This window comes from Xiphophorus hellerii, chromosome 2, assembly GCF_003331165.1.
Source record: "Xiphophorus hellerii strain 12219 chromosome 2, Xiphophorus_hellerii-4.1, whole genome shotgun sequence".
NCBI lineage: Eukaryota > Metazoa > Chordata > Actinopteri > Cyprinodontiformes > Poeciliidae > Xiphophorus > Xiphophorus hellerii.
Window position 1 is genome coordinate 8518829 of NC_045673.1, and position 17164 is coordinate 8535992.

At 37.1% G+C, this 17164-nt stretch overlaps 2 protein-coding genes and 4 non-coding genes across 6 annotated transcripts; 5 read left to right on the forward strand and 1 right to left on the reverse strand.

The window, feature by feature from the left end:
* The first annotated feature begins 122 nt into the window (after positions 1-122).
* Positions 123-4833, forward strand: rpl4 (ribosomal protein L4). Its single transcript, XM_032582694.1, has 10 exons — positions 123-230; positions 1124-1295; positions 1815-1921; positions 2136-2274; positions 2537-2661; positions 3039-3168; positions 3378-3534; positions 4237-4320; positions 4507-4627; positions 4715-4833. Exons 1-10 carry the CDS (start codon positions 228-230, stop codon positions 4781-4783), a joined length of 1107 nt encoding a protein of 368 aa, XP_032438585.1. The 5' UTR covers positions 123-227; the 3' UTR covers positions 4784-4833.
* LOC116713180 (small nucleolar RNA SNORD16) lies at positions 1980-2078 on the forward strand. The gene has a single exon (XR_004337815.1). It is a non-coding gene; the product is annotated as a small nucleolar RNA SNORD16 (small nucleolar RNA).
* On the forward strand, positions 2365-2464 carry LOC116713183 (small nucleolar RNA SNORD16). Its single transcript, XR_004337816.1, has one exon. It is a non-coding gene; the product is annotated as a small nucleolar RNA SNORD16 (small nucleolar RNA).
* Positions 4093-4163, forward strand: LOC116713179 (small nucleolar RNA SNORD18). Its single transcript, XR_004337814.1, has one exon. It is a non-coding gene; the product is annotated as a small nucleolar RNA SNORD18 (small nucleolar RNA).
* Positions 4372-4439, forward strand: LOC116713178 (small nucleolar RNA SNORD18). Its single transcript, XR_004337813.1, has one exon. It is a non-coding gene; the product is annotated as a small nucleolar RNA SNORD18 (small nucleolar RNA).
* Positions 4834-5715: 882 nt separating the features above from the next.
* Positions 5716-15310, reverse strand: map2k1 (mitogen-activated protein kinase kinase 1). Its single transcript, XM_032582681.1, is given in 12 exon segments — positions 5716-6465; positions 6550-6595; positions 6706-6764; positions 6854-6918; positions 7012-7051; positions 7053-7217; positions 7343-7467; positions 7849-7900; positions 8053-8130; positions 8268-8414; positions 9882-10092; positions 15055-15310. Coding segments are annotated over 12 exon segments (1185 nt in total). The 5' UTR covers positions 15138-15310; the 3' UTR covers positions 5716-6351.
* Between the last annotated feature and the right edge of the window lie 1854 nt (positions 15311-17164).

Genomic DNA, 17164 nt, shown 5'->3' on the forward strand with positions numbered 1-17164 from the left:
ATTGAACATATCTAGTAACTTTAATTTGTTTTTCTATAATATTTATACTTTCATCGGGTATCCTAAAATATTTAAAACCCAGCAGTAGCCGAAATAGTTTTAGCGGAAGTCTTGTTCTCAGAGGCGGAGGCATATATGATCAGGGTTGAGTTACCAACTTCCTTTTTACTGTGGCCGCCATACCGTGAGGAGCGTGGTTCCCGGCGAGCCGAAAAAAACTATCGAAAATGGTGAGAAATCATTGATATGTTACAATATATATAGTGCAGAACATGTGTATTTCTAGCATGTTTTACGTATTTTGCTAACTGTTTGGAAGTTTGTCTGGTAAAGAAGCTAATATTTACATAAATCTGATCGCTGAATTGAATGCTAGTCACTAGGAAGCTAACACGAGGAGCCATTTTGGACGACTGCTTATTCCGAGTTACACGTGTTGTCTGTTGCAGCAGCGATTGTTGTATTCAACTGACTTTGAGTGTAATTTTGGTGACTATTATTTGAGTTTGTCTTAGTAGTTGCTAACTACATACAATCTTAATAGTCCTTAGTGTATGTTCAAAGTAACTCAGCATTTTACGATGTCACGTGAACAATTTGCTTAAGTATCATCCAATGTCGGTAAGTTAACTTAATTCAGTATCATTTACATTAACTAACATTTTCTACAGCTATGTCAAAATAAATGGGTTTATGTGAAGTGGCACAAACCCATTACCTATGACTTAACCACGCTAAAATGTGTGATTAAGTTTGTGAAAAGCTCAAACCCAAGTTAGCAATCAACAACTAGCCTAACTATAATTAATTCACTTCTAACACTACTATATCAGGTCGTTAGTGTTCCATTTTGTATTTTCACCACAACACCACCGATGAAGAACATTGTGGCATGAAACAGAATATTTACCTAATTTGAATATATTTTTTTGAAAGCTAAATTAAATTCTGAAGTAGAATTTTTGTTGTTATTGAAAGCTCAGTTTTCATCAGTGTATTTGAAAATCATATTGGATGTTTTGATACATTGTTGAAGACAGGGGGAGCGCCAGTAAGAAAACACTTGTTTAATTTCATGTTTGATCATCTGATGTGTATTTCAATTCTGTTTTTACATTCTCAGGCCTGTGCCCGACCCCTCATCTCGGTGTATTCCGACAAAGGAGAATCATCAGGCAAAAATGTAGTCATGCCTGCTGTCTTCAGGGCCCCCATTCGCCCTGATGTTGTGAATTTTGTGCACACCAACATGCGCAAAAACAACCGCCAGCCATATGCAGTCAGCGAGCTGGCAGGTGAGCCATTATACAGTTGATGTTCAGTTTTTGCCCAGTGAGTTGCTTCTGTTGGGCGACATTAATTTGTACCCACATTTGATGCACATACATATTTTTAATTTGTATTCACATGTACATTTTTTACTTTTGCCATTTCATGTCCATTTTACTATTTCTGAATTATTTTGCTCATGATTATAGAAAACTGAAATTTAAGCAGCGTTTTTTATCACTAATTATTTGTGACCATTTTTCATTGGTTGATAATCTGCTTTTGATTTGGACTTTTGGAAACATGATGACATTCCCCTGTTAGTGGATTATATTTATTATACCAAACTGAGTAGAACATAAAAACTACTTTAAAATTGCAAGTTGACAAAGCAGGTACAAAACTCGTGTTCAGATTCAATCAAAATGTCAAAACAATTCTTTTGTAAAATGTATCTCAAATGAATCTCATAGTTGGGCTAGTTTTCACCATAAAGTGGCTGCTGCTACCATAATTTGTAACTGTGTTTATATTGAATCTTTCAGGCCACCAGACAAGTGCAGAGTCCTGGGGAACAGGAAGAGCTGTGGCCCGTATCCCTCGTGTGAGAGGTGGTGGTACTCACCGCTCTGGCCAGGGTGCTTTTGGAAACGTATCCTTGTTTTGAGTCCATTTGTTATTTTCATGCCTTTAACAGCTAAATCCAGACTTGCTGTGATGGTGTAATTTGCGTCTTACTCTGTGGCCAGTGACGGTATGCCTGCTGTCATATGCTGGCACAGATGACTGGTGAACATTGAGTCTGAGCAAGTATTAGACAGGTTAATATTTACTTCATTGGTGGACGATTCTTGACTTGGACCTAGATGTGTCGTGGTGGTCGCATGTTTGCCCCCACTAAAACCTGGCGCCGTTGGCACCGCAGGATCAACACACCCCAGAAGCGCTATGCCATCTGCTCTGCGCTGGCTGCTTCTGCCATTCCTGCACTTGTGATGTCCAAGGGTAAGTTTTCCAAAAATAAAAATGTCCAGAGAAGTAACTGCTCTATATTTTTTTTAGCTAGGTCAGATTGTCTTTGCTGAACAGTTACCTTGCTATGATGGTGTAATTTGCGTCTGATCTTGTGAATGGTGACAGTTGCCTGCTGTCATTAAGCCATCACAGGGTATTGATGAGTGATAAACTCTGAGCAAGTTCAGATGTTAGTTAGCCCAGCATTTGTTACTTGCATGTCCTTCAATTACATAAAACCTTTGATGATCAGGACATCGTATTGAGGAAATCCCCGAAGTCCCACTGGTGGTTGAAGACAAAGTTGAGGGCTACAAGAAGACCAAGGAGGCCGTGCTACTGCTGAAGAAGCTTAAAGCCTGGAATGATATCAAGAAGGTAAATTAAAGTCTGAAATTGGAAAAATGCATTTTTCAGCCAGTTCGAGGTCTGTAGATTCTTAGATGTTAAATGCGTCAGTGTCCTTAGAATGTGAAAATACAGTGATTGAGTTATTAAAGAGCTGAGTTAATGCTACAAATGTTTCTCCTTGATTAAGTGTTCTGTAGTAGTAAGTATACAAATTTCTCAAATAATAGAACTAATACACATTGGAGAATGTGTGTCAATATTTCATGTGACATTAAGCCAAAAGTTTGTGAATATCACATGCAGTATTTTAAAATATATATTTTATACTTGTTTTTATGACTAAGAAGTTTTTACATGTTTTTAGAATGTGTATTTTTCTTAATTACCATAAATGTTGTTCGTAGGTCTATGCCTCTCAGCGCATGCGTGCTGGTAAGGGCAAGATGAGGAACCGCAGGCGTATCCAGCGCAAAGGTCCGTGTATCGTCTACAACCAAGACGCTGGTTTAACCAAAGCCTTCAGGAATATTCCAGGTGAGTTTTACTGCATTTATCACAGAGACTGTTTCCAGATTCACCCGTTTCATGTGTTTAAATAAAAGTAGTTAGCAATGGTGATTAAATATTCTTTATGCATCTCTGTATTATGACTATAATTTCATTTGGAATATCATTCCTAATCCTGTGGACCATCCATTTTTTAAAATAAATGTACTTATTCCCTCTTTTTTTTTTATTTCTAGGCATCACTCTGCAGGACGTGAACCAGCTGAACCTTCTGAGGCTCGCTCCTGGTGGTCACGTCGGACGGTTCTGCATCTGGACTGAAAGCGCTTTCCGCAAGCTGGATGAGCTGTACGGCACCTGGCGTAAGCCATCCTCTCTGAAGATTAACTACAAGTGAGTGTCTAAAAAAAAAAAGCATCAAATCTTACAGGTGCATATCCGTAATAGAGAATTATTTGAAAAGTTTTTCAGGGATTTCATTCAAAAAGTTAAAAACTCTTACACAATGAGAGTTAAATAGTTTACTTCAATTAATTTTAATGACTGAAAGCTAAAGAAAATCCTGAATTCAGTTTGTAAAGTTTAATATTACAAGGCTAAAGACTTCTTCATAAGAAATTATGGCCTACACAGTGATGTTGACCACTGCTGACCTGACTCCTGTCCAGCAAATGGTCTTTATCTTTCTTTAAGCTACAAATGTACAATACATGAGGTTATTTATCAGTAGGTTGACATTTCTGAATTAAACCTTTATTAGTTTAATGCAAAGAATGATTGTCTGAAAAAACACAATTTGGGTTTTCATTAGCAGTAACCTGGAATAATCAAAAATGGCCAACTGACCACCTTTTACAGAACTCACTTTTTGAATTTAATTCCTGAAATTAACTTTTCTATATTCTAATTTAGTGGTGTGCACCTGTACAGCAGTATATGTTCATACATGTATCTCAGTGATGAGCTTCCACTTCATGGTCCGTGTTTTTGAACTCTGTGATATTTGCTGAAGTTCTGAGTTGGTTCAAAATGAAATTTGTCCATTAGATGTGATGTTTTTTGTTGGTTTAAATTATTGGTGCTTCTTGCTTTCAGGCTCCCAATGCACAAGATGACAAACACAGATCTGAGCAGGATTTTGAAGAGTGAGGAGATCCAGAAAGCACTTCGTGCACCTAAGTATGTACTTTGTAGTTTTCTTGTTGTTTTTTTTTGCTTGTAACCTTGTTTTGGCTATGATGAGCTCCCACTTCTGGTCCGTGTTTCTGACCCCTGATTATTTTGGAAGTCCTGAGCATATCAAAAAGTTATAAATCCTCTGTTGCATTTATAAGTCAAATTAACCTTTTACTTCTCCCATTGCAGCAAGAAGATCAAACGCAGAGTGCTGAAGAAGAATCCTCTGAAGAATTTGAAGATAATGCTCAAACTGAACCCTTACGCCAAGACAGCAAGACGTCATGCCATCTTGAAGCACGACCCTGCTGTAAGTACCTAGTGGTTTAAAATCTTCTGGAGATGGGAGGAATATTATAAACCAACTGAGGTTGACTGATTAATCTTGTTTTCACAGATCAAGGCTAAGATGCTGAAACCCAAGAAGAGGCCTGCAAAGAAGGCCCCTGCTAAACCCAAGGCATAAATCTAAACAGACTGGCGTTCAGTAAAATAAATCAGTCGTTTCAAATATGAGTCAGAAGTTTTATTTAAACTATTTAATTCACAAGATTAATATCACAAAAGCCAACAAAGCTGTGTGGAGTGGATGAAGAGCAAGGGATGCACAATAAATCAGGACATCAGCATTAGCAGTTTTAAAAATACACAGGTTGGCCAAGATTATTTCATAACTTTCTCTGGGAAATGATTGTCCATGCATACAGAAGTAGGATGTGACCCTTTAACCTTGGTGTGACTGACATTAGACCTTGAAACATTGCTTCTAATAAAAAGGCTTAATCATACCAATTCGGCACATTACTCTGGCAGCAAGGTTGCGTTGTATATGATTGAGGAGGAATGTCAAACGCTGAGGTTTAGCAGCAGTATTTTTACATGGCTGTATTGTTACAAAAAGATGGCTTTTCAATCAGGTCATTTAAGGTGACCTAAACAGCTGTCTAGTACACAATTTATTTCTATATGCAAGTTTGCACAGTTGATATACAGGTGCATCTCAAAATGTTATGAATGCTTATTTCAGCAGTTAAAGTGAAACTTGATTCGTTATACATGATATATTTTAAGTTTGTAGAAAATAAAACATTGGACTAAAAAGGGACTGAATTTCTGAAGTTACCCGCTATTCAAAGTGCCAGCTCGAAGCACATTCATAAATGAAATGAAAGGAAGTGAAGGGCTTGTGGGAGATTCACAAGGTGTGGACTGCAGCTGGAGTCACAAGCCTCCACACAGATGGAATAAGAAGGAAAAAGACTGGACTCAAAACTCATGTCTTTAGAAGAAAGTAAAGTTTGAATTTCATTTGGAGATCAGTCAAGAGGAGCAGCTTCAATTCCAGCAGTCTAATTGGTCCTACCTTAACAACTGCCCCAAAAAATTGATATATTTTTACTTGCATTGGAACAGAAAGCAGCTGCTCTACTGGAGCTCTACAGGTCTACAGGTCCAAGGTCATCTCAGCCGTCAACCAGGAACATTTCAGAACAACTTCATGATTCCTTCTGCTGATGAGCTTCTTAAAATATCTGCAGGACTAATTTCTGCTTTAATGACCATGGTCTCACTGTGTTTGACTGCTCAGCAAACTAACCAGAACTAGAGCATTGAGAGACATCAAACCAAGCGATGCAAATGATCTGAAAGTCGCTATTAAAGCAACCTGTATTCCTTAAACACCTCTTTAGAGCCATGTAATCTGCACAAAAAGCTCTTCAAGTGTTGAGTGCATACTGAATGGTGCATAGACATGCTCTTGTCTTACATTCAGTTTTTTGATAAACATATTGGGTTTTTATCAGCTGTAATCCATAAACATCAGAAAAGTGTTTAAACACGTTCCTCTGTGTAATGAGTCTGAGTTTCACTTCATGACTTAAATAATGGAAATTAACTTTTCATAATTTCTGAATTTATTGAGATGCACCTGTAAGATTAACACACTGCCCACTTTGGAAACACTTAGCAATAATAAAAAGCAACCAAAACGTCTTTTTGATTGGTCTGGTTATGGCTTTGCAGTCGACAGTCTCACATGCTGGTGCCATGGGTGGGTGTCGCAGGCTGACTGAGTCCAATGGTGCTGCAGAGCCAGCCAGCAAAGTCCACCTCTTCTGCCTCGGATTGTTTGATAAAAGGATGCACCTGAAAATGGAACGTGTAAAAATAATGGAAATGAACTTTTTCACAATTTCTGAATTCATTGACATAAGCTAGTGTCATACTCACCATCAGCTGCTTTAAGTCTGCTCTCTCTGCAGGATTCTTAATCAGGCTGCAACAAAAGGTAAAAAAAAACATGCTTTTCAGCAGAGCTGTTCAGAGATGTGTCAAGTGTGTTGCTTTTCATAGCAGAAAGTGTAAAGAAAATGATTTCTTATATACCATTTATTCACAAACTCCTGGAATTCAGCGCTAAATATTGCAGGGAGCTTTGGTGGGGGCTAAAGATGAAAGTAAAACAAGTGAAGTTATGAATGGATGAATGGATATGACATAAACATACAACACTAAATACGGCAGACAAACTCACCTCATTAACTATGTAATCGAGTAGCTCAAATATAGCCATTGGTGGTCTGCTGTTTGGTCCATACGCTAAGCAGGAAAATAAATGCATGTATCAAGATTAAGGTTAACAGTGAAGGACATTCAAAGACCCTTTAGGAGCTGCTGCCGTGTTACACTTACAGCTGCCCGTACGTCCAGGGGGGCACGGTTTTCGGGGACTCGCTGGAGGCTGCCTCCCCTTCCACTGGAAATCCAAAGATCTGCTCCAGTTCCTTGGAATCAGGTGGAGGGATAGGGAAGCGTCCGATGGCCATTTCCACCAAAGACAGACCCATACTCCAGATGTCTGACTGAACAGAGTAATGTGTTCCCTGCAGACGCTCTGGCTGCACAACGCACATCAGATTTAATCTGAGTTATTACAGAGATGAATGACTACACATTCATTTAGGAATATGTTCCGGTGGAGAAATATATATTTATATATGTGTTATTTGTGTGCGGAACTCACCGACATGTAAGAACGAGTTCCCACAAAGGAGTTGGCCATGGAGTCTATGAGCTGTCCGCTCACTCCAAAGTCACACAGCTTGATCTCACCACGGGAATTCACCAGGATGTTAGAAGGCTTGACATCTGAGAGATCCATCCACAGTACATAGAGATCAGCGGCAAAGAATAGGCAGCCCAGAATAAACTTATGCAGGATGATTTTTAATTGATAACTAACGTAAAGATCTATATGGAATGCTACTTTGTTTTGTAATTTGCGCTTCCTCAGAGTTTATCTTTACTCAGTCCCCTGTGATCGCTCCATAACAATCATGCTGTTTACAAGATCAAAGATAATTATATCATTACTGCATGTTAAATTTGGGACAAAGAGGCCTAATTAAAAATACAAATAATACAAGAAAAAACCCTCAGGATTAGACAAGCCATATCTAAACCATAGCATGGTTTCCCTCACCCTTCAATTGAGATTATGTAAAACTTTGTTCAGGAATCAAAACAAACCTCTATGCATGATCTTGTGCTTCTCACGCAGGTAGGAAAGACCTTTGATGACCTGTAAGACACATTTTGGACTGTCAGAGCCCTAACAAATTATTTAGTGTTGCAATATAAATCTTCTTTTTGGTTCAGAGTAATCAGAGGAAAACAGTTTTTCATAGACTTAAAATGGATAAAATTGGTAGGAGAGGTGTTGGAGCTACCCACAGCAATGCTGACTTTGCCAAGAATCTCCTCTGGGATTTTGCCTGCTTTCTTCAGTGACTGGTCTAGAGAGCCACCATCCTGAAGCCACGAAGAAAGAGCAGAAAAATGGAGACTATTCATTTGAGACAGAGAGTTCAACAGTTATAGAGTACTAGCATTTCAACTGGGATAAAAGTTGAGATAAATGTGCAGAGCAGTCTGTGGAAAAAATGTACCATGTGCTCCATGCAGATGCTGATTTCTCCATCGCTGTAAAACGCACCATAGAAGCCCACTATGTACGGAGAGTTACACTCATGTAGCACCTGCAGCTCCCGGATAATCTGGTTCCTGATGGCTGGCTTAATCTCCAGGTGGATCAGCTGGAACAGAAGGCACAATTTTGGTTAGATGTAAAAAAAAAAAAAAAGCATTACAAAACTTCTTTTTGGATATTTGGGTGCTATATTTGTCTCAACTTCCGTCTTTACTTAACAAAGCCTTGTATTTGTTTTCTGATACTTAATGTTGTGCAAATATTAGCTTCTAGTACAGTGGCTGGCAAAAGTCTCCATAACTCTTGAGTTTTTCTAAATTTTGTGAAATTACAACTTCAAATCTAAGTGCATATTATTTGATAAACCAAAGTAGAGCATGATAGTTAAATGAATGACTAATCATGGTTTTTACCTATTTCCAAGTAAGTACTTGAAATGTGTGTTGGGCATTCATTCTAGCTCTCTTTTCTCTGACAACCCAAATAAAATCCAGTACAACTTCATTGGTAAATATCCACACTCAGGTAAATGAAGGTGTTCTGTGAATGTCTCAGAATTTTGTTAGGGAACATTAGGGAACAAATAGCCTCATTAAGCCAAAAACCACATCAAATTGGTCTGGCTTTGGTTCTAAAACCATATTAAAAAGTTTGAAAGGCAGGACAAGGAGAGCATTGATCAGAGAAGAGGCCAAGAAGGCCATTATAATTCTGGGGGAGCTGAAGATCCACTACTCAAAAAACTGGAAAAACTGTTGATAGAACAAATATTAATAAGATGTCTAATAATACGTGTTTATGCAACAGTGGCAAAAAAACATGCCACTGTTTATTTGGCAGTGGCATGTTAGCTGCTATGGAATGTTATCAATCAAAGTATGTTTAGGCATTAGAACAGGGTAAACGTTGTTGTGTACACAAGCTCTCCAGCCAATGTGAGTTTGAGCTATTTAGCAAAAATCACAGTCTTTTGAGAACTGCTAGATACAAGAGACCAAAAAACGGCATCAGAAGGTGGATCTATAAGGTGCGGGCTACATTTTTTATCTATAAAAACATGTTAAAGCACGTATCATCTCCTTTAAGTTCTCAATTATGCACTACTTTGTGTTACAATGACAAAACATTAAAAGGTTTGAGAGGTATGAATACTTTAGTGAAGTACTGTGTGCATGAGGAACCCACCCCACTAAAGGTTCTGGAGAAAACAAGCACTGTTCTTATGCAACAGGCCAGAAAAGTGTTTGCTTCCACACAATGCCCAAGGACACGCAGCAGAACACAACGCTAAGAGAGAAATCATGTGCTCTGCTTTTTTTTGGAGTGAAAACATCAGCTTCAACTAATGGAAACTCAATTTTAGAAGATTTAAAAGATTAAATAGTTACATTGAAATAAATAAATAAAAATATAAATTCTAATCCATGTTTTTGTTAACTCATTTTGCATGTGCTGAGTTGCTATAAAAGAAGAAACCTGAAGAGTTTTTTTTTTTTTTTTGGCACATTTCTTGGAAATTAAGTTCAGTGTTCAAGCAAGCAACCTTTTCACTGACACTACACACGCAGCTCACCTTCCTGGCCATAATCAGACCGGATGGTCGATGTGAGACCTTAAAAACAACGCCTCCGTTGCCTGCGCCGAGCTCGCAGATCTTCTCAAAGTCATCATCCTTCAGCTCTCCCACTTTCTGCTTCTGTGTCAGGAAGGCCTCCAAGCGTTTCCGTTGCTGCTCGTCCAACTCAAGCTCCTCCAGCTTTTTCTGCAAAGCCTCCAAGTTTGTTCTAAATAAAAAACAGAACAAAGAAAAAAAAAAGCATAAAATCACCAGTTTGCATAATCTGTGATTTCCTCCTCCAATAAAAACACTTAAACGCATTTAGGGATAGAACAAAGTGTCTTTAATGATCTAATTAAAATGAGGGCATTTTAACTCTAACGACCTTTCCAATATCTTACAAAAGTATTCCTCCCCTTTTAACTATTTGTCTTCTGCAGCCCCAATGACATTAAGGATGGTGTTTTCAGAGTGATGTTAAGTACTAGTCTTTCCCTAAATGGAGCCTTTTCCTTGTCACATGTAAGATCCAGCAAAAAATAAACATCCTTAAAGCATCATGCTGCCACCACCACGTTTCACACACAGTGAGAATGGTATGTTCAGGGTAGTGTACAGTGTTAAGTTTTGCATAAAGGACAAAATGTTGGTTACAGGTTTAGTGGTCTATCACATGAAACCCCAATAATGCAATGCAAATTTTATGAGATAAAATGTACAGATCTGCCAACATCAACCTACTTTGTATATTTTTTATTTTGTAAAAATAAAAGTTAAACGAGCAGAATGATACATTTTCATCCTCCACAAAAGCAGAAATCACCTCCAGCCTGGTCATTTGCACACAAAGCTCCCAATCTGCATGAAAGAAGACTGAAGTAGAGACGGGACGCTTTTCATTAAGCTCAGTGATGATGAACTCTCTTCTTTTTTTTCTTCGCACTAAGTAAATCACGAGTCGCTGGAGAGCAGCTGGAGGAGAGAAGCACATGCTCCTCTCCACTCAGCCCCATGCAGCACAGAGAGGGTTAAGTGCTTTTATTTTTTGATAGTGGAACTGCATATCCATGGAGACAAGGTGCTGCGTTTCAGCTGGATGTGGGTGGTGTGGGCGTTTGTTCATTTCACAAGAGCTGGAGGTGGAGGAGGTGGGGAGACACTGAGAACAGTAGCAGCCTGAAACACACTCCATTCAAGATGTGTAGTGTACCCCCCACCTTCAGGTTCAGGCGGAAGCTGGCTTTTGTTTGCCATCCACACAATATCCAAGGACATCCAGCAGAACATCAAGCTAAGGAGAAAAATGTTTATGCCAGTTGTCTCAAAAAACTGTGTAGATAAGATGACACACCTTTTTATTCCTGCTTAGAGAAGGTACACCTGTTGGACAAAGTTACATACACACTTGGGTACAGTGTTTACATTCCCAGCTGGTTTACCTAAACTCTTCTTCTTCAGAGAGAAATGAATACACAACCTAAAAGATTTTTGGTGGTGAACATTTTTAGATTTTATTTTTCTGACATCCAGATGGACAGAATTATTCACACAGTCATTCACACACTTTTGGTATATATTAACAAGCTTCTTGCAAATTCTGGCAGAATTTGACCTCTCTTTATTAGAACTGGTTCATTCTGAGCCACAAACTAGCATAGCAACTAGCATAGTTCACAAATGTTCAATCCATTCCAAATCCAGTTCTGATGTTTTGGCATTTTTGTCTTGCTTAAACGATTGTTTTGAACATTTCAGGTAATGATTTGAGGACAACTCAAAAATATATGACTGGCAGGAAAACAGACCCTCAGGATTAATCTGCCACTATCATACTTGACAGCTTTCACAATGTTCTTATGTCTAAAAATGTCCATTTGACATCCTCTGGACATTATTCTTGTTTTGCGATTAAAAATCTTAGTCTCAATTTGACCATAAAACATTTGACTTATTTTATCAGTGCAAACCATGACACTGCAGTCACAGCATTGTCCATGTTTATGATGGACTTAGGTCCCGGTGGTTCCTGGATTGTTTCTAATCATCTAAACCAATTTCGTTTCATCTCATGTCATAATTTAACTCAAATGAGTGAAACAGAAAATTCAAGGCTGAAACAAAAATGTAGCACTGTGCCAGGACAGTGTTATGTATGTTACATTTTTATTCCACCTTAGAAAAATATTGAAAAGCCCCTTAATAGGTTATACTGATAAGAGGTGTATGTAATCTTCTGAATGGTACTGCACTTGTTTTAATAGCATAAAACTTATTTCAGAAAACAGTGGCGTGCCATCTAGGGAGTTCTGAGCATCAACTGTATTACAAAATATGCAACAAAAAAAAACATGAGAAATTAACCTCACTATAAATAATAAACCTGAGAAACTAATTCAAATTATAAATTATAATACATATTATAATGAGATCTCCAATATTTGGTTAGATAACACTACTCTGAACACCTTTTGATTTGCTATCATCTCTCCTGCTTTAATATTGCATTCTTGGCTTAAACATAAAGTGGGTCTCTGAGTGTGCTACAGCAGGAACCGACAGCCATTTCACACTGTGAAAGCTTCTGGCCTGACTAGAAAATGGGCAATCCTTTTTTTCACCATGCTGTAATGGTCTGGTTTCTGGGAAGCAGCTCATCATTGAATTAAGCTTATTTACCACCATTATATTTGCTGGCTGGTGTCAGGAGCCGGTTCCCTGTGGTGCTCCAAATAATCCACAGCAATGTGCTTATGTTTTGAAATGCATGTTTTTAATCAAGGACACATTCAAAACAATAGTTATTACAACCACAATTCTGATTCTATGAATAGATACTATGTATTATATACTGCATTTCTATAAAAAGACATGCAGTAAAGAACTTTTAGACATGGGAAAAGTAATTTTCTGTAGTTTAAATACACAAATTTTAACCATCATAATATTCTAACTAATATTTTTTTTTTTTTTTTACAACTAGGAAGTGTGTCCGCTGAGACAAAAACCAGGTGGTAAAGCCAAACTGAATACTACATGAGGTTATTAAATAGTAAATTATTTGCCCCAACAATCTTTTAGAGTCCTGTTAACAGCAGACATCTGATTTTCATTTCCAACACATCTATTGCTATTGGCAAGATCGCACATAAAGAGAGTCCTAATTTTATGCCTAAAAGTTTCTCAGATTTTGTTTCAAGGAAAATTTAAAGATACTCTGCAGTGGTGTGTTTCGATTCACTAAAAAATGACAGACAATAAAGCAGCATAGAATTTAGTTTTTAAAGAACTGAAGGGAAAAACTGATCATTTTTCATACCTGTATTTGGGGAGTTGATGTGTCACAAGTTGCACAAGAATCAAATTGATCAGCTGGCATTAGTAAAGACTAAAGCAGACAAGCAATTATTGATAGATTTCGACAGATATTTTAAAGTTGAAGTTCAGGTGTTTGGCCTTACTGACTTGAGCTCTGATTATACTGCTGTTGGATGATGCTGAAACCTGGAGCTATTGATTATTTTGTTGCAGAGCTGTTTCTAATACAAAAGTGACAGAATAGCATTAGTCTGCAACAGATCGTCAGTGTGAGGTTTATACTGTGTGATAGAGTCCTATTATTAATGAAGAGATTCCACACTTTCAGAATTCCTCTTCAGAGTTTACTGCCCTCCATCCTGTTGTAGCTTGTCCACAGTAACAGGAATGTTAACAGCCTCTCGCCAAACACCATCAGCAGGTTCTAACAATGACAAGCTAAAGCTCATATGCAGCAATGTATACATTTCTGTCTCCAGACGTTTTATCTACAGTAATGATAAAAGTATAACATATTTTGTCCTGGATGACATGTTGCAGAAGCAGCCTCACAGTAGTAAACATGTTACATAATATTCATCTCAGTCGAACCAGTTCATAGCAGCACTGACACAAGCTTTTCCTCATGTGATAAAGCTGGGCTTTGTGTCACAACAGTTTTATTTCTTCATTATTATGACTAGCCAAAAGGTGGTGGGAAACAAGTGCAGAGACTAAAACTATAAACACGTGTTATTTAGCATACTGCTTTTGCTGCACAGCCCTGTCAAATGGTTCTGGAGAGCTGTGGTTTACATACAGTGGTGATTATACTGGGAATAAATGGTAAACAATATATTTTTAACTGTTTTTTCCCAACTAAAGTATGAACAAAGTAGAACAAAAGTCACAATCCCAAATGTTTTTCTAATCTTCTCTTCATAACAGTGCTGATAAGTCAGGGCTCTAACAGTTCTACTGATAAAATAATTGTTTTTGCTGTCATTGTGCTATGGAAGCAGAAGTGGCATAAGTAGCATTAGTTTTTACTTCATTATTTACTTACATTATCTAATGCATGATGCCAATGATGATATTGCTATTTTATTGTTATTAATTTATTATTTTTAATTTTGTGTAGAATATTTTAACTTTACATGTAAACTATTTATATACTACCAATAACATTTTCTAAAATGACTGGCAGCAAATTTATAATTTATTGCCATCCTATACAGATCAATAAAATCCTGTTTTTTTAGTTACAAATACCTGTTAAAGCTAAATTGTGCACTAACTCACGGCACATTGTTTCAACAAACACCCATGTAAATGGAAATAAATCCAGGCAACATTCATATAATTTGGGTCAGAAGAAGGTTGGAAATCAAATTTTTTGATTCTCTTATACTTTTACTTTGTTTAATTTACTTTGTTACAAATTCAGACAAAAGGGGCCAATTTATTGAAAACTCTAGCAAAAACTACCTTTTAAAAACGTATTAGTTTTATACCTTTTAAACTAATAATGATTGTGATTCAACTCATTTAATGTTAGGTTTTACAGTTAAACAGATCAATAAAGTGTAAAATTGATCAATAGGTGCAACTAAAGACAAACACAAGATTTGTAGATTGTATGACCATTTTACAAAAGCGTTCTAAAAATACTTTTGCTAGACTTTGTAAAATATTAAAACATAACAATTGATAATTGCAAGAGGCGCAGCACAGATCAATAAAATCAGATTGAAACACATTCGCCTGGTGTCGAGTCTCAGGTTGGAGTTTATACGCACACACACGCGAAACTCCCTGCTGTCATGAATGTTCCATAATTAGGTCATAGCTAAGAAATCTGAATATGAGCAGTAGATTATTGATGGACACTCACTCTGAGGCTCCTGTTCCGTTGATAGTGTTTCCATCTGGAATCGGGTTCAGCTGGATCGGTTCTGGCTTCTTTCTTTTCTGCATGTTAGGGACAAGAACCAAGCGGGACGGGAACAGATACAGAGAATCAGAGACAGGAGCAACAAAAAGAGATGTGGATGGAATCAAAGTGGATATCTCAAGGTGGAAAAATCACTGCTGTTTTAAGCTGCAGGGGCAAAGCAGCTGATGGTGGTGGATAAACGTCACGACAATATTTACACTGGTCTTCCGGACAGCATGGTGGAGCTAAGTGCAGCGCTCCCTCTGCTGGTTGTGTCTGAAACTGACATCATGCCGCTGAATTCAGAGAAGAGATTCTCTCCAATATAAATCATACCAACTTTTACTTTATTTCTAGTTACATTATTAATCATACAATTTTTCACATAAAAAAGAAATTGAGAATAGTTTTGGATCAGATGTTTTTTCCTATACTCTGTTTTAGAAATGTTGATATCTATTTATCTTGTGAGCACAGTGTACCTTCAAAATGATTTGCAGAAGTGAATCATAAAATGGCCATTGAGAAGAAATCGTTAAAAGTTAATTAAAGCTTAAATAAATATGGGGATACATACAGTAGTATCTTTCAGTCACTTCAATTTTTTTTTGCATAATAACTTGATTTTGTTTTATTTTGAGGTAAGTAAATTAAAACCACCTTTGAAGTGAAGAATTAAAAGCATTTCTAAAGGTGAGATTTGAAGATTATTATTACTTTTTTTATTTTGATTTCTTTTTTTACATTTCTTACCATCCTCTTCAGACTTGATGATGGCATAATAAAACATGAGTCCTTTATCAACCTTGTTTGTCTTAGTTTCATTTTTAGTTATAGTTCTGGCTATGCGTAACTATTATGGAAGATTCACAGTACATATGCCATACTTGAACTGACTGATCACTTGCCATATATATATATATATATATATATATATATATATATATATATATATATATATATATACAGTATATGTGTGTGTGTGTGTGTGTATGTTGCAAATCATACATATTAAAGCTAGAATCTTTATGTTGCACTTCCAAAATTCTATATGTGTAGTGTGTCTGCCCTGCTTGTTTGAACGAGTGCACTGTTAACATTAACTTAGCAAACACTGCAGCAGAAATAAAACTAAAAATTAGTCAGACATTTTTAATTCAGGGTCTTTGATCTTCATGATCATTTTAATTATCCTAAGATCTGAATAATAATCAGGCACCTGGCCTCTTCAGCGTTCTTCATGCTGACGTGTAGCTCATTATTTCAACAACTATGCCTATAGGGTAGTTTTCCTTTTTCTAGCTGTTAGCACACAATGCAGAAAATTACCAAAACCTTAGAAGAAATCAAGCTCAATTCAAACAAAAGTTAATCTACTCTAACCAGGCATATGAAGATATCTTATTGTAGGAAACTTGTGTGGACACATATGTAATCCACTTGCAATGTTGCGTGTCACTGATGTCTGATTAAGATGCAATAGCTTATGAATAAAGAAAAGAGAGGGTCAGCGTGGCAAATATTGAGAGAAAAATGTTCAGAAATGACATTCAGACTATATTTCCATTTTTGTATTGCTTCCACTTTATGCTAAAATGTTTCCATTTCTTACATTCAACTGACTGGACTGTGGGCTCACTTAACATTTTAAAGTCATTTTACAGTTTTATGTCATCATCACTCTTACAGGCAGCTGGTGAAAAATCCTGGACATCCTCTGCTTCTGTTTTATTTATTGCAGTTCAAAATCTTTATGCATTAAGAATCTGATTTCATCCACTGCAATATTCTCTCCCTTTTAGTACCTTCCTTCAGATACATTTTTGATCTCTTTGTTTGGGGAAGCTCAGAGATGAGCAAAAAGATCACCAAACAGCAGACTAAAAACAAGAACCCACTAACGTGCAAAATAAACCCAAAATCAAGGAACTCAAAACCAAATAGACAACAGAATCAAAGTCTTCATAACCTGATCGAGGATGGTACTCAGTTGATGCTATCTGAGGTGATAAACTGGCTCAGGTTGGGGCTGCAGATTCTATCCATTCTTGATCTTTCCGCTAAGGCA